The sequence below is a fragment of the Coregonus clupeaformis genome, chromosome 12 (genome assembly GCF_020615455.1).
Source record: "Coregonus clupeaformis isolate EN_2021a chromosome 12, ASM2061545v1, whole genome shotgun sequence".
Taxonomy (NCBI): domain Eukaryota; kingdom Metazoa; phylum Chordata; class Actinopteri; order Salmoniformes; family Salmonidae; genus Coregonus; species Coregonus clupeaformis.
Genome location: NC_059203.1, coordinates 624315 through 648946, shown reverse-complemented (window position 1 = coordinate 648946; position 24632 = coordinate 624315). Strand labels below are relative to the sequence as shown.

The window sequence follows — 24632 nt, the reverse complement described above, 5'->3', positions numbered from 1 at the left end:
CCCGAGGTGGTACTAAATGCTGTTTTCCATTCATCTCCTTCCCTAATGCGCACCAGGTTGTAAGCGCTCCTGAGATCCAATTTTGTGAAGAATCGCGCTCCGTGTAATGACTCCGTCATACTCGCAATCAGAGGGAGAGGATAACTGTATTTAATAGTAATCTGATTGAGACTACGGTAATCAATACACGGGCGCAAACCTCCATCCTTCTTCTTCACAAAAAAGAAACTTGAGGACGCAGGAGAAGTGGAGGGCCGTATGTATCCCTGTCCCAGAGATTCGGCGATGTATGTCTCCATAGCCGCTGTCTCCTCTTGAGACAGAGGATACACATGACTACGCGGAAGTGCAGCGCCTGCCTGGAGGTCTATCGCACAATCCCCCTGTCTATGAGGTGGTAATTGAGTCGCCCTCTTCTTACTGAAGACGAGGGCCAAATCATTATACTCAGGAGGAATGTGCAGTGCGGGCACTTGGTTCGGACTTTCCACCATTGTCGCCCCTACGGAAACACCTATACACCGCCCGACACACTGATCAGAACACTCCCTGAGAGCCCTCTGTTGCCACGAAATGTTGGGGTCATGAGATATTAACCAAGGAAGCCCCAACACCACGGGAAACGTAGGAGAGTCGATCAGATACAACTGTATAATTTCCTCATGATCCCCCTGCGTCTTCATCTTAAGTGGCGCCGTGACCTCCCTAATCAATCCTGACCCCAAAGGACGGCTGTCTAGGGCATGGATGATCGAAAACCGCCCTGAAGCGGCGGGAGAACTCCGCTTAACTGACGGTGGCGGCGTCTATTCCCCTCCATTCGGCATTGGCCCACTCCAATGCCTTGCCGGACAGACAGGAGATGAGGGCGGAAATGCTCTCGTATCCCGAGGGCGCCGGGTGAATGGTTGCCAGGTAGAGTTCTACTTGAAGCAGGAAACCCTGACACCCGGCTGCGGTGCCATCATAAGCCCTTTCGGGAGCGAGAGCCGAATCCCACTGGACTCCAGAGATGGAACGATGGGTCTGGCCGATGGTGGTGGTATTGTAGGAGGAGGTGTGGGCAAACCTCCTCTTTCCCATCGGCTCAAAGTGTCCATTACATCCTGCATGGCGGTGCCCAGTCTTCGGATCATGGCGTCTTGGCTGCTGACGCGCTCCTCCAATGACTCCGTCGGTACCACTGATCCTGCTGACTCCATGGTGGTGTGTTATTCTGTCAGGAGGTGATGTGTACGCGGCGAGTGAAGTCAGACGCAGGACACAGAGAATCAGGTTGACTACTTTACTGAATGTTACGCACAAAACAAACGTCTCCAACACTGGAGGGAAAAACACCATATGCGTAATCTGGAGAAGTAGCTAGGCCGAACATCAACTAGACATACAACAATAACACACAAAACCCAAACGTGAAACAAGGGAAATTATAGGCTAAACAATCAAAACTAATAGGCAACAGGTGTACTAATCTAGACAAAACAAGACAAACACCGAAAACATCGATCGGCAGTAGCTAGTACTCCGGGGACGACGAACGCCGAAGCCTGCCCGAGCAAGGAGGAGGAGCAGCCTCGGCAGAATCCGTGACACTCACTTAGATAATTACTTTGATGATACTGCAGTAGCAATACAGGGATATAACATCTACAGAAGAGACAGGAATGCCTATGGGGTAGGTGTTGTTGCTGTATATATTCAGAGCCATATTCCTGTAAAGCACAGAGAGGATCTCACATTGAATGTTGTTGAAGTGTTGTGGTTGAAAGTTCATCTAAAGCCTCTTCATTTGGGGTGCTGCTGTAGTCCACCAATGGCTAACAGTCAGTATTTGAATAATATGTGTACAATGCTTGATAATGTGTGTGATATTAACAGAGAGGTCTATTTTCTAGGTGACCTGAACATTGACTGGTTAGCAACTAGCTGTCCTCTCAAGAGGAAGCTTCTAACTGTGACTAATGCCTGTAATATGACCCAGGTTATGACAACCAACTAGAGTGCATACCAATAGTGTTGGATCTGTGACATCCACTTGTATTGATCATATCTTCACTAATGCTGTAGAGCTTTGCTCCAAAGCAATATCAGTTCCCATTGGCTGTAGTGACCATAACATTGTGGCAATAACAAGGAAAGCCAAAGTGCCAAAGGTTGGGCCTAAAGTAATTTATAAGAGATCACACAAAAACATTCTCAGGATTGTTTTCTTGAAGATGTAAAAAATGTATGTTGGTCTGATGTGTATGAGGAAAGTGAATCCAGATGCAGCACTGGAAGTATTTGTACAATTATTCATGCCAACTTTTGACCAGTATGCACCTGTTAAGGAACTAACTGTGGGAACCGTTAGAGCCCACTGGATTGATGATGAATTTGATGAATTGAAAAATGGTTTGGTTCAAAGAAATGATGTGAAAAAAGAAGAAACCTGCACACTGCTCTTGCTACTATCACTGCTCTTTATTAAGCTTTATGTATCGGCCTCAAGGCCTTCGTCAGAGCTTTTTGAGTGTGCAGGATTCTTCTTCTTTCTCATCTTATTTCAACTGTTACAATACACCTGCAACAAAGATAGCTCAGATGTGCGAGTGCCTTTTGAATTTTGAATCAAAGAAATGATGCAAAACAATTGGCAAACAAGTCAGGCTGCTCAGCTGATTGGTTGACATAAAGAAATGTTGTGACTAAACTTAACAAAAATTAAAATAAATTATATTACCAAACAAAGATAAATAACATAAAACACAATGGAAAAAGCAGCTTAAATGATATCATGGGCAGAAAACCCAATTAATCTCCGTCATTCATTGAAGTTGATGGGTCATTATAACACAACATTTCGATATTGCCAATCATTACAATCACTAGTAAAGTGGGAAAACGTAGAAGTGAAATGACATTGAACAAAGAACCATCCTATTAAGCACCCTTTGCTGTCTCTAACAGCCGCCCAATCAGTTTGCTGCCTGTTCTTAGTAAACTGATGGACAGGATTGTGTTTGTCCAAATACAATGCTATTTTTCAGAGAATAAGTTAACTACTGACTTTCAGCATGCATATAGATAAGGGCACTCAACTTGTACTGCACTGACTCAGATGACTGATGATTGGTTAAGATAAATGAATAATAAAATGATAGTTGGAGTTGTATTGTTAGATTTCAGTGCAGCCTTTGATGTTATTGATCATAAATTGTTATTGAAAAAAAAGTCACTTGCTATGGCTTTACATCACCTGCCATCACATGGTTGGAGAGTTATTTATCCAATAGAATCCAGAGAGTGTTCTTCAATGGAAGCTTCTCTAACATCAGATATGTACAGTACGCTGTCCCTCAGGGCAGTTGCCTTGGGCCGTTTTTACAAATGATTTGCCACTGGTCTTACACAAATCTAGAATGACTGTGTATGCAGATTATTCCACACTCTACATGTCAGCACCCAAAGCCAGTGAGCTCACTCAAATTCTAAATAAGGAGTTACAGTCAGTCTCAGAATGGGTGCTTTATAATAAACTGGCCTTAAATACATCTAAAACTAAAAGCATTGTATTTGGCTCAAAACATTCTCTAGGACCTACACCTCAACTGGAGTTCTACATAAAGGGTGTGACCACTGAGCAAGTTGAGGAAGCTAAACTCCCAAGGTATAACATTTCTATGTTTTTGACACAACAACCAACTGTACTAGTTGTTCAGGCTCTGGTCTGGTACCATCTTGATTACTGTCTGGTAATATGGTCAAGTGCAGCAAAGAAAGACCTAGCAAAGCTGCAGCTGGCTCAAAACAGAGCAGCACGCCTTGCCCTTAACTGCACATACAGAACTAACATCAACAACATGCATGCCAGTCTTTCCTGGTTAAGGGTTGACGAGAGATTAACTGCTTCTCTTCTAGTTTTTATGAGAAATATTACTTTGACGAAAATTCCAGATTGTCTGCATAATCAAATAACATTCAGCTCAGACACCCATACATACCCCACAAGACATGCCACCAGGGGTCTCTTCACATTCCCCAAGTCCAAAACGAATTCACAGCAATGCACAGCAACGCACTGCTTCTTGACACACTGATCGCTTAACCCGGAAGCCAGTCGCACCAATGTGTTGGAGGAAACACTGTATAACTGGCGACCAAAGTTAGCGTGCTTGCGCCTGGCCCGCCACAAGGAGTCGCTAGAATGCGATGGGACAAGGACATCCCGGCCGGCCAAACCCTCCCGTAACCCGGACAATTGTGCACCGCACTCATGGGTCTCCCGGTCGCGATCGAACCCGGGTCTGTAGTGACTTGTCATGTTTTGTGTTTTTTGTGTACCCCAGGAAGAGTAGCTGCAGCTTCTACAAAAGCTAATTTGGATCCAAATAAACAGATAATAAAAACATTTAAAGACTTACCCCATGGCCAGTGGCTCAACTTGCCCCAAGGCAAACATTTTGATTATATTAGCCCACACAGCGACAATGATGCACTTTCATGCTAGGTTTAGGCTTATATTGAAGCTTATAGAGACCCCAACTGATGTATAGAACAATCTTACAATTAGCTACTTAGGTTTAGATACAAGCATCATGAAACTTCTAACACAATAAATTAATTTGACCTAACTTGCTTACCATTTCTTCCATGTAGTTTCTTCCTTCACACTCCATTAAATTATAATCTCTTCCTAAATATTTGGTCAAATTATTAATTTGTGTATGGTTTCCTAGAAACAAGAGTGGCTAAACTTACCCCTTTGGCTCAACCTACCCCACTCTCCCCTACTTTTGAATGGAAAGATTTAGAGACCGTTTTCTGCATTGTAAAGGTCCAACCACAGACACAAAGCCATTTCCCGTTTGTTTCTATGGGAGATGCTGTGGTACTGCTGAACCTCATCAGACTTGCCTGTGATAATGGTTCTCACAGGCAAAGTAAAATTATACACATTACTTTGCTTGTGATGCGCGCCCCTCAAATTATACACATTACTTTGCTTGTGATACGCGCCCCTCAAATTATACACATTACTTTGCTTGTGATGCGCGCCCCTCAAATTATACACATTACTTTGCTTGTGATGCGCGCCCCTCAAATGATACAAATGTAACAACAGCTCCAGCGTACCGGACTTGAAACAACGGTCCAGATGTAACCATGTGTGCCATTCAATGTATTATCTGATTGCTATTCTTTCTGGTGGCACTGATGTTCCCAAGTCAGAATCCCACGTTCATTCCACAGGTCCCATTTATAAGCGAGTGTTCCAAAAAATTATCAAGATTAGGAAAAGTTTTGTGGCACACCTTAGAGTTCCTCAAGGCACACCGGTTGAAATCCACTGCATTAGACGTGACCAGTTAGCCACTTGGAAGGAGAGAGGTGTGCTCAAGTGTTTGACGAGTGGGTCAAAACAGACGCCATTACGGAGTTGACAGTTATTACGGAGGTGACAGCCTTTGTCTGAAAGTGCTTGACAAGCACAATTTTTAAGTGTGTGTGTACATCTGAGTATTTCTACCAGTGTCTGCTTGGGTTTGCATAATTGTGTCTGTGTCTACATTGCAATGTGCCAACACACAGTACGTGGAGACAAACAGACCCAATGTTGCATTTTGCTGCAGCAGCTGACAGGTGTCAGCCTGCCTCCTGTACATTACATCAAAGGTTAGTTCAAAGGTTAGAGAAAACCTCCAGAAATGTCACCGTGCACGGCACACACACACACGTCAGCATCGACCCAACAGCTAACGCACTCCATGGCCAGCTACATCTGAGGTATTTGTGGATACGTGCCCAAGAATACTGCAGCATGCTCAGAATATCAAACAGCCTGCTTCCCTTACCTTCAGAACGAGCCACATCTTTAAGCCATCCATCCATCAAGACTCCTGAACAGCTAATCATGGCTACCCAGACTATTTGCACAGCCCCCCCACCCCATCTTTTTATGCTGCTGCTACTCTGTTAATTATTTATGCATAGTCACTTTAACTCTACCCACATGTACATATTACTTCAACTACCTCAACTAGCCGGTGCCCCCGCACATTGACTCTGCACCGGTACCCCCCTGTATATATAGCCTCCCTACTGTTATTTTATTTTACTTCTGCTCTTTTTTTCTCAACACTTTTTTCTTGTTTTATTCTACTTTTTTATTAAAAATAAATGCACTGTTAGTTAAGGGCTGTAAGTAAGCATTTCACTGTAATGTCTGCACCTGTTGTATTCGGCACATGTGGCCAATACAATTTTATTTTATTTATTTGAAATCCCACTGCTTCCAGATGAAGGGGGGTGTGAAAGCTTAAGGACTATTATAATTAGGAAATAATTAGTATTTGCAAGAGTTTTGAATATGGGCATGTTTATCACAGAGAGGAATTAAGGAAAAAAAGCATTGTTAAAACAATACATTTGATCTCATGGATGGTCAGTCATTGCATCCAAAGCGCTGTATGAATTTGAGTGGTTAGATTTCTCCAGCCCCATCCCTCAGCTGTTTACCAAAACAGCAGCAGGGTTACCACTTTGTTGTTTGAACGGCAGATTGCCCATTTAAAGAAGGTTATATGCTTAGGAAATGAAACGGATACACCAGGGATTTCAGATATTATTCAAACTTTTTCCCCCTATCATTTGATTTAAGTAAATTATTAATTTCATGGCTGTTATTTTTTGCATAACCATTTGGGTTTCGTGAAACAGCTGTTTCGTGAAACAGCTGTTTCTAACAGCGTGTTCCGTTTTCATGGAGGTATTTTCTGAACTCTTGCTGTTTTGTTTGAACCTCCATTGTCTTAGTCATATGGGCATATGGGCCCTGGTCAAAAGTGGTGCACTATATAGGGTGAGTAGTGCACTATATAGGGAATAGGGTGCCATTTGGGACTTGGACATACTGTTTTCCCTTTACAGGCAGATGCCTGGAAGTCTATATTTGTTGTTGATATGAACATAATATGATCTGAGGGTCAAGTCATCTGTTGAAGGGCTGAATATTGACCACAGTCTTGTCATGAGCTGTAGTAGATGCCTCTCTGTCATCAGAGGTGGCCGTGTCAAGGAGAGAGCACACTCGTCACACCACACACACACACACACACACACACACACACACACACACACACACACACACCTGAAATACACAGCACCTCAACAAGGTCATAGCTTAGGGACTGCCAGACAGCATCAACCCATGTCACAACTTATAGCACAGGTGGCTGTTGGCGCCATAATTGGGGAGGACAGGCTGGCTCACATTAATGTCTGGAACAGAATGAATGGAGTGGTATCAAACACATCAAACACCTGCTTCCCATGTGTTTGATATCATTCCATTCACACCATTCCAGACATTGTTATGAGCTGTCTTCCCCTCACCAGCCTCCCGTGCCGTATACCAAATCCATCTTGATACTACGACACTTTCCAAAACAACCCTATCGTACAAGTAGCCTTCGATTCAAAGTACAGAATGGTTTTTAATTGTCATGCTTCATGAATCCTCCCCATGTTCGTCATTGACCATCAGATTACACGGTTCACTACCACATTCTCCATTTGCACCTTCAGGCTAACACTACACCAACCTCACAGGCCGAAACCTGACCGATCGATCGTTCCAGCGAGCAACACTCTCTGAGTTCAAAGCGGGCCTCCATTTTAAACTGGGCCGTGTTCGGCATGTACAAAAAACACTTTGGACAGAAACGTTGGTGGCGGTGGCACCAATTAGCTTGGTCTCCTCAAATCCAATCGGAGGCTTCAGCGAATTCACTGTGCTCAGATGGGAGCGCTGACCTTCAACCTCGTATTCCCTGCTGGAGAGCGCTTTTCCGTGAACTCATTTGCATGGCGGGATGTACAGGTATGCTGAGGGGAATGTAGCTTAATGTTATCACTGTGCTTCAGCGCAACTAAATGACCTGGAGTTGAGATCACATTAAAATAATGTAGTAGCTGCACTAGATTGCTGCTTCACCTGATCGCCTGCTGAACTCCAGACAGTGTCACAGGGAGAAATGAAAAACAAACATGCCTATACACACATATTTGTGCACAGACAGACACACACATACACACTTGTGCACACACACACACATCAACGTGAGACATTATTGTAGGGCTACACGCTGAGGGTGTGATGGGTTTTCTGCTGTCTGTTGTTTTATTTGTGCGTTGAGTTGAAATATTGGTTTTGGTCCGCCGCCCCCGTGCTGCTAGCTGGAGGACTGAAACTGGAGCACTGTGGGGGCTTGGGTGGAGTGCAGTCGTTTTCTCTTTGTATTCCCTCTCTCTTTATCGCTTTCATTTTCTCCTTCTCTCTCTCTTTCTCCCCTCACCTATCTCTCTCTCTCTCTCTCTCGATCTCTCCCCCTTCTCTTGCCCTTGCCCCCCGCCACCGCCACATCCTCCTCGGGGCTGGCAGAGATGTTGTAGTGCAGGTCTGAGACAGGCCAGACTTGTCCTCTGGCTCTCTGTACTCTCTGTGCTGCTACTGCTGCTGCTGAGTGGGCTGTATTTCTTCCAGCCTGGATGGCAGCATCTGTCTGAGCCCGAGGCGAGATGGCGTGATGGCTTACTGTAGCCCCGCCCCACTGACACTGAGGAAGAAGAGCAGCCTTCTATTGCAGAAACGGCCCCAGGAATGGGTTTATCAATGACCAGAGCCTGGTGATATCTGAGAGAGAGAGAGACCATTCTCTACAATCCTGACTAATACCTTAAGAGGGAGATAAGTGATACAAAAGGAAAAGGAAGCCGTCAACCCTGCTGATCATCTTCTACAGAGGAGCAGGCCCAGACATGAAACGGAGCATGGTTTGGTTTTCATCCTGTATGGCGCTTCAGGCTGTATTGCTATTCTGTACCTTGTCCTGAAGTGTGCACTCGTACACTCTCCCTCATGGATTTAAAAAAGGATGGACTGGTGTGAGGAATAAGGTGGAAACTCCCTTCAGCCATGCTTGCACCAATCTAATGCTTTTTAAATGCATGAAGGGGAGTGAACAAGTGTACACTTCTGGAGAAGGGTAGAGAATCGGAAAGCAGCCACAGTCAATCTTTTTCAGGGGTCATGAAATGGTCTTGCTGGTCAAGAGAAAATTAGAAAATGATCTGTTTATAATTGACCCAGGTTTATTCGCCAAAAGCAAAACCAGCCATTTTGAGTCAGTTAAAATGTTGGTATATAGAAACATAACATATAATAATAGCTATTACAAGCCATTGTAAAGGTTCATACATGCTTATAAAAGGTTGAAAGGACTATAGCCTAGGTTTTAAGTAGTATTACAAACTTTTTGTTTTTTGATACGGCACTGTTCATCCAATGATTCATCAGTTTATATCTTCAAATGGCTGTAAGCACACTGACGTGGGATCTTTCATCTACATACCAGACAACTGTTTCCACGTAGTCGAGGGAACCATAGGGAGTCTGCAGCGACTCTGTACTAGAGCACTGGTTGTACTGTCTGACTACGTCCCAAATGGCACCCTATGCCCTACATAGTGCACTACCTTTGACCAAGGCCCATAGGGTGAGCAATGCACTTTGTAAGGGTTGGTGTGAGGTGTGACCCAGGTGCGGTGCAGGATAGACAGTAGGCAAAGATGGTGAAACAAGGATATTTACTGGTGGTCCCAAAGCCAGGACACAAAATAACGGACTTATCACGAAAAATAAAGGAGGAGCAAATTGGTCTCCAAAAAAACAGGCTGACAGCAAAAATACAAAATACTAACTATGACTGAAAACAACAATGAAACAGGGAGAACACTTCTCAAGTATCTGTACTTCCGTCTCATGATCAGACACTGATTCATACTAAATTGACATCAAGAAACTAACAGAGAAAATTGAGCAAGGGAACACAGGGAAGTGAGGGCATAAATACACAGGTGAACAGATAGACACAGGTGACACCAATAGGATGATGATTAGTCCCGACTGTGAGTGAGGAGGTGCCTAAGATTGTCGGAGGATGACACCTAGTGGGTCGCTCCGGAACTGCGACCCCCTCCTGTAATAGCACTTTAAAGGGAATAGGGTGCCATTTGTTACTCAGCCTCTGTCATGGTGATGAGCCGATATCCATTTTCCCTTGTTGGAAATGTTATGCATCACACATCGATGTGCCACGGGAAGCATTGTCAGTCATAATAGACAGCAGATGTCTCACTCAGTTGTCCTTGAAACGATACAACATTTTAACGTATACAGTAATGGAGTCATTTAGCAGACGCTCTCTTCCATGGCCACTTACAATCAGAGCATTGACTGATACCTGTAAGAGGATAAAACAACCGCATATCACGATCATTGCGACTGCAGTGCCAATGCAGTCAAGGAAAGGACGAGTGTTTTGAATCCATTTTGGTTTAATAAGCATGTGGTATATTCAAAGTGATAAACTTTTATGTTTAGACTATCACTTTAAATAAGCCACTAGACTGTCAGACATTGACTGCTAAATCAAAGCATGAGACATTCTTAGACGAGAAACAGCAAAGTGCTCTAATATTGAGATGAGTCCACATCCCATACCATCTGTTCACAGTTTCACGTTACATTAGTTTCTGCATATCTTTGTCATTAATTTGGGATTTACTTGGATCTACACAACAGATGGTCTGAGCACGGAGTCGTCTTGACATTGTACCAATTTTGAGGTTTGAAAAAGTCTGACAAACGTTGATTTTGTGAACTATCACCTAAAGTATAATTTTTTATTTTATTTAACCTTTATTTAACCAGGAAGTCCCATTGAGTTCAGAAGACCTCTTTTCTTAAGGGAGACACCACGATGCTGTGGTGTAGTACTCTGGAAATAGCAATACTGTATTCAATACTCTTTTTCTCACTTTATTTCCTTCGCCTTTTCCTGTTTTATCTCACTTCCTGTTCTCTAATTTCTTCGTCTCCCCCTCGACCCAAATCCGAACTTCGCACCTCTGTCTACTACAACATCTCTGTCTACTATAACATCTCTGTATATTATAACATATCTGTCTACTATAACATCTCTGTCTACTTTAACATCTCTGTCTACTATAACATCTCTGTCTACTATAACATCTCTGTCTACTATAACATCTCTGTCTACTATAACATCTCTGTCTACAATAACATCTCTGTCAACTTTAACATCTCTGTCTACTATAACATCTCTGTCTACTATAACATCTCTGTCTACTATAACATCTCTGTCTACAATAACATCTCTGTCTACTATAAACTCGAGCCCAATACGCACCATTTAAACCTGTGTAACCAAAGACTGAAAAATCTGACAGATCTGTCAATATATTGCCTTTTCCCCTTCTCCCCAGCTCTGATACAGTATATTGGACTGAAACCCTCTTGGGTTCCTAAGCAGCTACAGTCAGACGAATTACCTGCATTGCCTGCAAAAGCTCACGTCTCTTTATGGCTTGGGAGGGATACAGTCAGTGGAGCTCAGCAATTCCAGGTTAATCAATTGAATTTGTGAAGGAGCCACTGAAAACCCAGCAGACCTCTGTGTGTGAAATTGGAATTACTTGCAGAGTGATTGACTTCCCTGCGGTATATAGGGGTACTTATAGTGATTATCGCTGGATAAGGAAGGCTATTTATAATTGGACATGTTTTCTCTTATCTTGTTATCCACAGTTTTGTGCTGGTCTTCTCCTGTCTAGTCCTCTCTGTGTTTTCCACCATTAAGGAGTATGAGAAGAGTTCCGAAGATGCCTTGTATATACTGGTAGGTACTTGGGTTCACACTTACATGAAACTTATCAGTGACACGCCATTTTCACATATGTAGACACTGGTTTGGTGCTGGGAGATAATGAATATGAGGTTGAAAAGTGGCGGAGTTACCCTTTAAGTATGGAGAGACACGGCATGTGTTAGCTGTTCATAATAAAACCTATTCATACTGTAAGAAAGTAGTTGCTAATTGCCTCTCTCAATTCTGACTATATACACATAATATAATATAAAAATAATTTTCTTCTCATTTCCTTAGTTTTGGGGTACTAAACTTTCACAATTTAACCATAATATCTTTGCAAAACATTACGATAATATCAGCATTATGTGCGTTATCAATGCCTCTGGCAACGCTGTAATGTAACAGGAAGCCTTTGTCCCTAAACAGGAAATAGTCACCATCGTGGTGTTCGGCGTGGAGTACACAGTGAGGATATGGGCCGCCGGATGCTGCTGCAGATACAGAGGATGGAGGGGCCGTCTGAAATTCGCCCGCAAGCCCTTCTGTGTGATTGGTGAGTTCGACCGCGACTGCCCCTGTGGTCTTTTCTGTGTCACTGCCTGCCTGGTCTCTGTCATCAGTGAGATAAAACTGTCCGGCAGCAATCACTTAAGTGATCTGCATTTGGTCATTCGTTCCATGGACTGCTTGATCATTCATTGCATACAGATTGTATCTTCTGCTCAATTTAGGCCAAATATAACCATACTACTTCCTTCCCCTCCGCCCCAAAGCAGATTTGTGGTGATTGTTGGAATTGAATGAAATCAAACACATGGAAACCATGTTTGATACCATTCCACTAATTCCACTCCAGCCATTACCACGAGCCCGTCCTCCCCAATTAAGGTGCCACCAACCTCCTGTGACTTGAACCCAATAAACCAGGGATCATCAACTAGATTCAGCCGCAGGCCGATTTTTTTATTGAGCGGATTGTCAGGAGACCGGAACGGATTTTCAGGAGACCGGAACATGATTACAAATAATATAATATTTGACTAAATAATTTCAAACCTTGCTTACATACAGTATATCTAGGGTTGCAAAGGGAGGGTATATTACTGGAAACTTTCCAAGTTTACTAGTAAACTACCAACATTTTGGTATCTTTCAAGGATTTTATTGTAATCTATCACAAGACATGTAGTGGCCTTTTTGGGTACTTCAGATTAGTACTCTGGCCCTCTGTGTGGCCTTATCACATAGTTATCACAAAATAATTAAATAAGATGATAAAAAATATATATATCGAATGACAAAGCTATAAACCATCAACTTAGTGAATAGCATTTGTATTTAATATGAAATATGAAACATGAAATATCCTTAGCACACCTTTATTTATTTTACTATGTCAATGTCATTGTCTATGTCATTGTTGTCAATGTTTTGGCATCAAACTGGTGGCTTTGTGAAAAAAGTCAATAGTTGGAAGAATTGCAGAGTTAATTGAAAATAATGCCATTGTTGATTAGATGCTTTTTCATTCATTAGACCATATGTTCTATCTACCAGAAACTCATGGGCACAGATATATAAAAAATGAATACTTTATATAAATAAATACAATTAAGTTACTCAAGTATAAATTACCAAAGTTACGATAGATTACCATATATTTTCTGGTAATTACCTAAATTACCGAAGATTCCTGTAACTTTGGTAAATGAACGGTAGCTTTTCAACCCTACATATATCTCTTTACAATGTGTGGGAATAATTTGGAACAGATTTCCAAAATTAAAAATAACTTGGAGCTGATTTGCTGATGTTTTTACAATATTTTATGTCCAACAATAAAAATTGCTCAGAAATATGCTTAGAAAACTTGGGGGGGGGCCAAATAAAATCAGTTGGAGAACCCCGCAATAAACTGTTGAGAAGGGATGTTTTCAGGGAAAATGTGGGTCAGGTTGGGTACTGAACTCTATCTCTTGAAGATAGAGATTCTTGACTTCCTCACAACTGAATTCTGATTTCAACTCTGTTGTCCATCTATTGTCTGTGTATTTTATATAATCTTAATGCTGATTATTTTTTATGTCCTGTGATATTAAAAACTACCATTATATAGCATACAAATATACATCCAGTACATGCACAAAAATAAAACAAATGTGTGCAATGAAATATATACTTTTTGAATGATTCTGAAAATGTCTGAAAAATGTCCCTCTTTCTCAGACGTCATGGTGCTGATTGCGTCCATCTCTGTGCTGGCGGCGGGAACCCAGGGGAATGTGTTTGCTACGTCGGCCATCCGGAGTTTGAGGTTCCTGCAGATCCTGCGCATGATCCGGATGGACCGCCGCGGAGGCACCTGGAAACTCCTGGGATCTGTCGTCTACGCTCACAGCAAGGTAATCAAAGACCAGGGCTGGATGGAGTGTGTGATTGATTGATTGATCTGATGCCTGTACCTCGCCACCCCAATCTGGCTCCTTGCCCGCATTGCAGCATGTTTCTATAAATCCAATATCTGGACTTGAGCTTCCGCAGACAAGTCAAGTCAACTAATACCACATGTCAAATGTGTCGATCCAAGTTAATTGATCACACAGCCAGCCGTATGACATTAACACTGACCCCTCCCTCTAACCAGATTGATTGACAGGCGACTTAAACAACCATCTGTCAAATAACAACTTCTGGGGACATTACATTACAGCTCTCAGATTGTTCTAATACATCTACAGCACAGAAAACAACACACTCATCATCAAGCTCCCCACAGGGCGTGCTGTGACTGATCTCGAACCCACTTTAACTAACTAGATGTACCCTCCAATTTATCAAAGGCTCCTGAAGCTTGGGTAGCGTCCCAAATGGCACCCTATGCTCTATGTAGTGCACTACTTTTGACCAGGGCCTATAGGGCTCTGGTCAAAAGTAGTGCACTATATAGGAAATAGGGTGCCATTTGGGACAAACACTTGGCCTGATAAATGGAGCACTCTCAATGGGGAATTAAGTGTCTCCCAGAGTGGTTCCTTAAATGTCTCCCAGTGATGCATAGCAACACAGTCCCCATAGAGAGCCGGGGAGAAGAAGAGCAGAGAGCAGTGGAGTGTCTAATGACGTCTCCTGGTAGAGAGGAGTGTCAGGGCAAAATGGTTCAGGTCCTGAGTCTGACAGTTCAGAAGCCAAAGCGGCCATGGACTATCGAGTCTTATTGGATTTGGCTCGCCACACCGTTCCTGTCTTCTGCCTGCCTGTTGAGATGGAACAGCTAGATGGCTGTGCAGCCTTGTCATGTTGCGATATATTAACACTGATAAAGGCAGTGTTTTTCTCCTGCAAGTTGATATTTAACAGAGCCTTGGGATTGAGCATAAGCAGAATTCACTGAGGCTGGAGGTAGGGAGGAGGCTCTAACCCTACTTCTGACTTGGCTGATAGCTACTTTATTTAGGGAAATTTGACTTACAGTTAGTGCATTCATCTTAAGATAGCTACAGTGAGGGAAAAAAGTATTTGATCCCCTGCTGATTTTGTACGTTTGCCCACTGACAACGAAATGATCAGTCTATAATTTTAATGTTAGGTTTATTTGAACAGTGAGAGACAGAATAACAACAAAAAAATCAAGAAAAACGCAGGTCAAAAATGTTATAAATTGATTTGCATTTTAATGAGGGAAATAAGTATTTGACCCCCTCTCAATCAGAAAGATTTCTGGCTCCCAGGTGTCTATTATACAGGTAACAGGCTGAGATTAGGAGCACACTCTTAAAGGGAGTGCTCCTAATCTCAGCTTGTTACCTGTATAAAAGACACCTGGCCACAGAAGCAATCAATCAATCAGATTCCAAACTCTCCACCATGGCAAAGACCAACGAGCTCTCCAAGGATGTCAGGGACAAGATTGTAGACCTACACAAGGCTGGAATGGACTACAAGACCATCGGCAAGCAGCTTGGTGAGAAGGTGACAACAGTTGGTGTGATTATTCGCAAATGGAAGAAACACAAAATAACTGTCAATCTCCCTCGGCCTGGGGCTCCATGCAAGATCTCACCTTGTGGAGTTGCAATGATCATGAGAACGGTGAGGAATCAGCCCAGAACTACACGGGAGGATCTTGTCAATGATCTCAAGGCAGCTGGGACCATAGTCACCAAGAAAACAATTGGTAACACACTACGCCGTGAAGGACTGAAATCCTGCAGCGCCCGCAAGGTCCCCCTGCTCAAGAAAGCACATATACAGGCCCGTCTGAAGTTTGCCAATGAACATCTGAATGATTCAGAGGAGAACTGGGTGAAAGTGTTGTGGCACCATGTACTGTCAAATCTTGGGTGAGAACCTCCTTCCCTCAGCCAGGTCAATGAAAATGGGTCGTGGATGGGTATTCCAGCATGACAATGACCCAAAACACACGGCCAAGGCAACAAAGGAGTGGTTCAAGAAGAAGCACATTAATGTCCTGGAGTGGCCTAGCCAGTCTCCAGACCTTATCCCATAGAAAATCTGTGGAGGGAGCTGAAGGTTCGAGTTGCCAAACGTCAGCCTCGAAACCTTAATGACTTGGAGAAGATCTGCAAAGAGGAGTGGGACAAAATTCCTCCTGAGATGTGTGCAAACCTGGTGGCCAACTACAAGAAACGTCTGACCTCTGTGATTGCCAAAAAAGGTTTTGCCACCAAGTACTAAGTCATGTTTTGCAGAGCGGTCAAATACTTATTTCCCTCATTAAAATGCAAATCAATTTATAACATTTTTGACATGCGTTTGACTGGATTTTGTTGATGTTATTCTGTCTCTCACTGTTCAAATAAACCTACCATTACAATTATAGACTGATCATGTCTTTGTCAGTGGGCAAACGTACAAAATCAGCAGGGGATCAAATATTTTTTTTCCCTCACTGTAGGTGGGACAACCACATATCTTATTCATAGTAAGTCACTCTGGATAAGACCGTCTGCTAAAAGACAAACATGTAAAATGTACATTTAAAAATGTACTGGTGCTCTGTTTACACTAAATGCATATGGTTGATAATGTGTTTGAGAACGTTATAATACACTGTATCTATGTAGCATCACGCTTGTTTTTTTTTAGCAAATATGAGTCGTTTGTTCTATATCGAAGTCAAGAAGTGTGAACAAAATTTTATTTTTTGTTTACATTTTAGAGTCAAATAAATGGTCGGGTTACTTGCAACAAATGTAGCCTATATAATCTGTCAATGAACGACTCATTCATTGTGTCCTCACAAACCTGGTACAAAATTCCATGTGAAACAGCCCAGAAGGTAGAGGTCTGTTTAACTAATCCTCCGTTTCTGTTCTAAACCAGCCAGGAGAATAGGGAAGCTGTTGAAAAAGAAAAATACTGTCCATTTCTATCTTTAACAAATTTATGCTTATCATGAAAAGCTTATTTTTTGTTGTTTAAATATGCATGAGTTGACAGACACCGCATCCGCTGTTTGCTCATTCAATTTGGGGGTTTGGACAGTGAATAAGAGTGGGTTAAAATGGTAAGTTGGTTGTTAGTTACTGTCTATTGTGTAAAGGGAGTTTCTCACTTTCAAAGAGGGCATGCCAACCTAGGCTTCCACCCATCCCCTTTGAAGAGGGGCAGGCATCCCAGTGGATTGTGTAGCCAACTAGGTTATTTCCTCATGCTGATTGCAGCACCTGGACAAGGACAAAGTGGACCTGATACTCTATCTATCCAGCACTGCATCTTTTACTACCAGGCTATAACCTGACACATTTATAGGGTACAACGTTCACTGGATTGAAAAAAGCTTAGGTTTCAATGACTTTTCTGTGGTAAAAAATCAGTATTTGATAATATCAGTGAATATAACAGTGATACGATGTTTTAACTACATAAATGATAATATCTTGATTGGCATGATATGTTATAGAATGAATATACATTGGCATTGGGGACTCATGTTGGTAACCCTTGGAGATGTTGAACTGTCCTTTTAAACTTTCCATAAAACTAGTAGTGTAAGATACGGCTCTTCTGGCAGTACCTCACATTTATAAATGGAACCACCAGTGTTGGGGAAGCTACTCTGAAAGATAATTTACCAAGCTACCAATTACTTCACACTGAAAGCTACACTAAAGCTACCCTTAAGAAAAATATATACTGAACAAAAATATAAACGCAACATGTAAAATGTTGGTACCATGTTTCATGAGCTGAAATAAAAGATCCCAGAAATTTTCCATATGAACAAAAAGCTTATATCTCTCAAATGTTGTGCACAAATTTGTTTACATCCCTGTGAGTGAGCATTTCTCATTTGCCAAGATAATCCATCCACCTGACAGGTGTGGCATATCAATAATAATAATATGCCATTTAGCAGACGCTTTTATCCAAAGCGACTTACAGTCATGCGTGCATACATTTTTTTGTGTATGGGTGGTCCCGGGGTTCGAACCCACTACCTTGGCATTACAAGCGCCGTGCTCTACCAGCTGAGCTACAGAGGACCACCATATCAAGAAGCTGATTAAACATCATGATCATTACACAGGTGCACCTTGTGCTGGGGACAATAAAAGGCCACTAAAATGTGCAGTTTTGTGACACAACACAATGCCACAGATGTCTCAAATTTTGAGGGTGCATGCAATTGGTATGCTGATTGCAGGAATGTACACCTGAGCTGTTGCCAGAGAATTTAATGTTAATTTCTCTACCATAAGCCGCCCCCAACGTCATTTTAGAGAATTTGGCAGTATGTCCAATCGGCCTCACAACCGCAGACCATGTGAAACCACGCCAGCCCAGGACCTCCACATCCGGCTTTTTAACCTGCGGGATCGTCTGAGACCAGCCACCCAGACAGCTGATGAAACTGAGGAGTATTTCGGTCTGTAATAAAGCCCTTTTGTGGGGAAAAACTGGCTCTCCAGTGGGTGGGCCTGGCTCCCAAGTGGGTGGGACTATGCTGCGTCCCTGCCCAGTCAGGTGAAGTCCATAGATTAGGGCTTAATTTATTTATTTCAATTGACTGATTTCCTTATATGAACTGTAACTCAGTAAAATCGTTGAAATTGTTGCATGTTGCGTTTATATTTTTGTTCAGTAATAATTTACTTAACTAAAGTTACTTTGAAAAAGTAGTTCACTACATCCAAACTACTTGGTGAAAAATCTGAAATGGCATAGACTACAAACTACAAGAACAGATCACTTTGGGGTCATATGTTAACAAAATGTGTCATTTAACCTCTTAAACACAAAAACTATGTTTTAAGTGAGAATTGGGCAGGTCTAATGCTGAAAAAGAAAGGAAATTGTTGCCTAAGCATATACAACTTTTGCAAAAAAAGGTAGTGTGTAGTTCCAGTATTTAGCTACACCACTACATGGCAAAAAAAAGTAATGAACTACTGAAAACACTACTTAGATGTGAATTTAGTTAAACTACCACCAAGCTGCTGGAAAATGTAATTAAATTACTAGTTGAACTACATGTAGTTCACTACTCCCTAACACTGGTAACCACATTCACATCCTTTAGTTTCATACTTTTTGCATCTGCCCGTTAGAGAGAGAGCCCAATACAATACTTTTTTATTTTAAAAATAATATTGCTTTTGTACTCTGGTCATAAAATAAATATGCAAATAGCTGGCATCTATTCATTTAATAAAGCAAGTTTTCTCGCAAAGGTAATATTGCTTCGATACTCTGACCTTGAAATGAATATGCAGTTGCTGTATTGTTTGCGTTCCTTTCTGACACCTTGACCTTTAACCTTTTGCAGGAGCTGATCACGGCGTGGTACATTGGCTTCCTCTGCCTCATCCTGGCATCCTTCCTGGTCTACCTGGCAGAGAAAGAGGACAATGACCAGTTTGAGACCTACGCAGACGCACTGTGGTGGGGCCTGGTAAGTCACTCTGAGCCTGGTTCCACATGTCCTTACAAACCATACCCAGCAGTTGCTAATAGGAGAATGTCTGTCCCCACAAAACACTCAGCGGTTGCTAATAAGAGAATGTATGTATGTCCCCACAAAACACTCAGTGGTTGCTGATAGGAGAATGTATGTATGTCCCCACAAAACACTCAGCGGTTGCTAATAAGAGAATGTATGTATGTCCCCACAAAACACTCAGCGGTTGCTAATAAGAGAATGTCTGTAGGTCCCCACAAAACACTCAGCGGTTGCTAATAAGAGAATGTCTGTAGGTCCCCACAAAACACTCAGTGGTTGCTGATAGGAGAATGTATGTACTGTATGTCCCCACAAAACACTCAGCGGTTTCTAATAGGATACGTTTGTCAGGTCCCAACAAAACATCCTGCACTTGTTTTAAACTGAATTTGTGGACGTCCCCATGAAATAGCCAGTTCTTTAACAGCAACATTTCAGTCACCACACCCAGCATTTCTTAATAGGATAATTTCTATAGGTTCTTATAAAACACCCAGTACTTGTGTGAACTGGGAATCTAAAGGAAGAGGAGATTAGTGTAATTCAACCTTGGGACTTAACATGACCGATGGTATCTTCTTATGTCACCCTTCACGAGAGACGATCTGAATAACAGCCTCGGAGAATGATTGTCTTGTTACATGTAACAGCTTTGTGTGAGATGAAAAAACACTGTGAATATTGATAACAGAGGTGTAATTCAAGATGTCTGCCAATTGCCTTCTCAGATCACCCTGACTACCATTGGGTACGGAGACAAGTTTCCCATAACGTGGAATGGACGTCTTCTCGCCGCAACCTTCACCTTGATTGGAGTATCTTTCTTTGCACTTCCAGCAGTAAGACGCTTTTATCCAAAGACATGACTGAAGTAACTTATTAATGTGCACTGAAGATACTCAGAAAATGAGTGCCCAAAGCATCTGCAATTTGATAGTCAAGTGTTACTCTGAAGTAAGAGTTCATAATATAACTGTGAATTAGTCATGTTTTCCAGAGGCTTGTTGTTGTGACTAACGGCTTGTCTGTATCTCTAAGGGTATCTTGGGCTCTGGCTTTGCCTTGAAGGTCCAGGAGCAACATCGACAAAAACACTTTGAGAAGAGGCGGAATCCTGCGGCAGGGCTTATTCAGGTAAATAAACCAGGAGCGGGTAAGCTCTAAAAAACAACATTTAGAGCGTTTTCACTCAAATATGGTATCCTGGTGATATGGTATCTTGGTGATATGTTATCCTGTTGATATGGTATCCTGGTGATATGGTATCTTGGTGATATGGTATCCTGGTGATATGGTATCCTGGTGATATGGCATCCTGGTGGTATGGTATCCTGGTGATATGGCATCCCGGTGGTATGGTATCCTGGTGATATGGTATCCTGGTGGGGTTCTATAGACTCTGGGATCCTGGGAATTTCACAAAATACTCTTTGCTTTCACAATAATGGAAATTAACAGCTTCAGGGTACTCTTTCCAAGACAAACATTCTACATGACGTTCCCATGCTAGCTTGTTCAAATGTGGCAAAACGTTCCATGTGGCAGGCACCTTGTCACAATACCTGTTACTCTAGTCCTGGATCCTGAACCCACTTCTCAGTCAACTACTAGAATGAACACCAAACACTCCAAGAGCCCAATCAGACAATGATGTGAAAACACCAAACACTCCAAGAGCCCAATCAGACAATGATGTGAAAACACCAAACACAGGCCAGAGAAAGACAGCTTAGACAGTACACACACAGTGACACGGTTGATAGATATCGGAGTGTGTGTTGCTTCTGCCAAGACATATGAGTAATAGGGCTCACTTAGTAATTCCCTTCTTGCTGTTCATATGTGCTTGGCTGTTTTGAAATGCATATAGTGTACAAGCAAAGATTTGTATGAAAACATAAAGGAAACGCTGTATTCATTACCTTCCTTTTAAAACCATGCACTGCTCTCTCTCTCTCTCTCTCTTTCTATTTCTCTCTCTCTATTTCTCTCTCATTCTCTCCATTTATTTATATTTTTTCAATTTATTATTCATCCTGCTCTCTCCTCTATTTCATCTCTCTCTCTCTCTCCTCTATTTCATCTCTCTCTCTCTCTCCTTTATTTCATCTCTCTCTCTCTCTCTCTCTCTCTCTCTCTCTCTCTCTCTCTCTCTCTCTCTCTCTCTCTCTCTCTCTCTCTCTCTCTCTCTCTCTCTCTCTCTCTCTCTCTCGCTCTCTCCCCTCTATTTAATCTCTCTCTCTCTCTCTCTCTCTCTCTCTCTCTCTCTCTCTCTCTCTCTCTCTCTCTCTCTCTCTCTCTCTCTCTCACTCCTTTATTTCATCTCTCTCTCTCTCTTCTCTATTTCATCTCTCTCTCTCAATTCAATTCAATTCAATTTCAATTCAATTTAAGGGCTTTATTGGCATGGGAAACGTATGTTAACATTGCCAAAGCAAGTGAAGTAGATAGTAAACAAAAGTGAAATAAACAATAAATATTAACAGTAAACATTACACTCAGAAGTTCCAAAAGAATAAAGACATTTCAAATGTCATATTATGTATATATACAGTGTTGTAACAATGTGCAAATAGTTAAAGTACAAATGGGAAAATAAATAAACATAAATATGGGTTGTATTTACGATGGTGTTTGTTCTTCACTGGTTGCCCCTTTCTTGTGGCAACAGGTCACAAATCTTGCTGATGTGATGGCACACTGTGGTATTTCACCCAGTAGATAAGGGAGTTTATCAAAATTGGGTTTGTTTTTTAATTCTTTGTGGATCTCTGTAATCTGAGGGAAATATGTGTCTCTAATTGTCACGAATTCAGCCGAGGCTGCCCCTCCTCCTTGCTCGGGCAGGTTTCGGCGTCACCGGCTTACTAGCCACTACCGCTCCATTTATCATCACTCCATTTGTCTTGTCTTGTCTTGTCTTGTCAATCACACACACCTGGTACTCATTCCCTCATTAGTCTGTGTATAAGTGTTCCCTCTGCCCCCTTGTCCTTTGTGAGTGATTGTTCATTGTGAGACTGAGTAGCTCGGTTGAGCTACTCTTTCCTTGTATGTAGCCAAGGTGGATTTTTTCCTTGTGCTAGTTTTGTTTTGACGCTTGCTGCGCTTTATTCATGTACACTGAATAAACTCTGGATTTCGGTGTTTTACCTCCTGCGCCTGACTCCGTCATTCACACCTCATCACAGAATCACTCTCTATAGCAGGGTTCTTCAATTCCGGTCCTGGAGGGCCGAAACACTTCTGTTTTTTATTTCTACCTGGTAGTTAATTGCACTCACCTGGTGTCCCAGGTCTGAATTAGCCCCTGATTAGAAGGAGAGGATGAAAAACAGAGGTGTTTCGGCCCTCCAGGACCGGAATTGAAGAACCCTGCTCTATAGAGTCAGCAGGAGAGGAGCGCATGCCTGGAATAGTGACAAGGGTCCAGGAACATTCCACTATGCTGGCCAGCTTGGGGGAAGCGATGGATCGGGTTCTTCAGGTCATCCAATGCCTGGAGAGAAGAGGAACCGATCCGTCGAGACCAGCTGGCCAACCGGATCCAGCCACCTACATCACAGCACCTGGAGGGATCCTGATATCTCGACCACGGGCGTTCGATGGGACGCCGGCTCTATGTCAGGGATTCCTTCTCCAACTGGAGCTGTACTGCTCCAGTGTCAGGCCGGCGCCATTAGATTGAGAGCAGGTGTCCGTCCTCATTTCCTGCCTCTCGGGGAAAGCCCTGGAGTGGGCCAATGCGGTTTGGAGAGAAGGTGGAGCCGTGTTGGAGGACTACAGGGAGTTCGCCCGCCTATTTCGGCAGCTGGTCCACTTGAGGCAGGGTACGAGGATAGTACAGGAGTTCGCACTGGAGTTCCGGATTCTGGCAGCAGGATCCGGGTGGAACGAGTGGGCCCTGATCAACCAGTTCCGGTGCCATCTACGGGAGGACGTCCGACGGGAGCTAGCCTGCCGTGACACCAGTTTGTCTTTTACTGAACTGGTGGACATGGCCATTCGTCTGGATAACCTGCTGGCAACCAGAGGACGTCCTGGAGGAGGTCTGCCCGTTCCCGCCCCGACCAACGCGGATCCAGAGCTCATGGAGCTGGGTGGTACCGCGCACCAAGAGAGCGGAAGACGACAGCGCCAGTGCCAATCGGATGGCACGAAGGGACATATCACCCCAGGTATTGAGCACCCACACTTGTTCATAGCCCTCTGCTGCGCACTGTACCATACCCATATACTTCCCTGATTACATGAGAGTTCCCAAGTGTAAGGCGCTAGTAGATTCAGGCACAGCTGGGAACTTTATGGATAAAACTTTCGCACGCCGCCAGGGCATTTCATTAGTCCCCTATCCATTCCACGCCCCATCAGAGCACTCGATAGTTGACCATTAGGGTCTGGGTTGATAAAGGAAGTCACGGTACCAGTCACCATGATCACACAGGAGACACATTGTGAGCAGGTCACTTTTTCCATCATTGAGTCTCCTGCTTTCCCTGTGGTGTTAGGTATTCCGTGGCTAGCACTTCACAATCCCACTTTCTCATGGCCGCAGAGGGTTCTCACGGGGTGGTCGCGAGAGTGTCAGGGTAGGTGTCTGGGTGTTTCCGTTGGTGCAACCACGGTGGAAAGTGCAGACGGTGCCTCCACCATGCGCATTCCCCCCGAATACCATGATCTGGCACAAGTTTTCTCCAAGAATAAAGCAACTAAATTGCCACCTCATCGGGCGGGGGATTGCGCAATAAACCTTCGGGTAGACGCTGTACCTCCCAGGAGTCATGTGTATCCCCTGTCGCAGACAGAGACTGAGGCTATGGAGACATACAGTGGGGGGAAACAATTATTTAGTCAGCCACCAATTGTGCAAGTTCTCCCACTTAAAAAGATGAGAGAGGCCTGTAATTTTCATCATAGGTACACGTCAACTATGACAGACAAAATGAGGGAAAAAA

The 24632-nt window shown here is 43.0% G+C and overlaps 1 protein-coding gene across 2 annotated transcripts in view; it reads left to right on the top strand.

Moving 5' to 3' along the window:
- Positions 1-24632, top strand: part of LOC121577993 (potassium voltage-gated channel subfamily KQT member 2) — a 63042-nt gene that overhangs the window by 12390 nt on the left and 26020 nt on the right. For both annotated transcript variants that reach the window (XM_041892028.2, XM_041892027.2), the window contains exons 2-7: positions 11651-11741; positions 12141-12267; positions 13941-14116; positions 19504-19629; positions 20406-20516; positions 20716-20811. In XM_041892028.2, coding sequence (XP_041747962.1) covers positions 11651-11741; positions 12141-12267; positions 13941-14116; positions 19504-19629; positions 20406-20516; positions 20716-20811 — 727 coding nt within the window. The remainder of the gene's footprint in view (positions 1-11650; positions 11742-12140; positions 12268-13940; positions 14117-19503; positions 19630-20405; positions 20517-20715; positions 20812-24632) is intronic.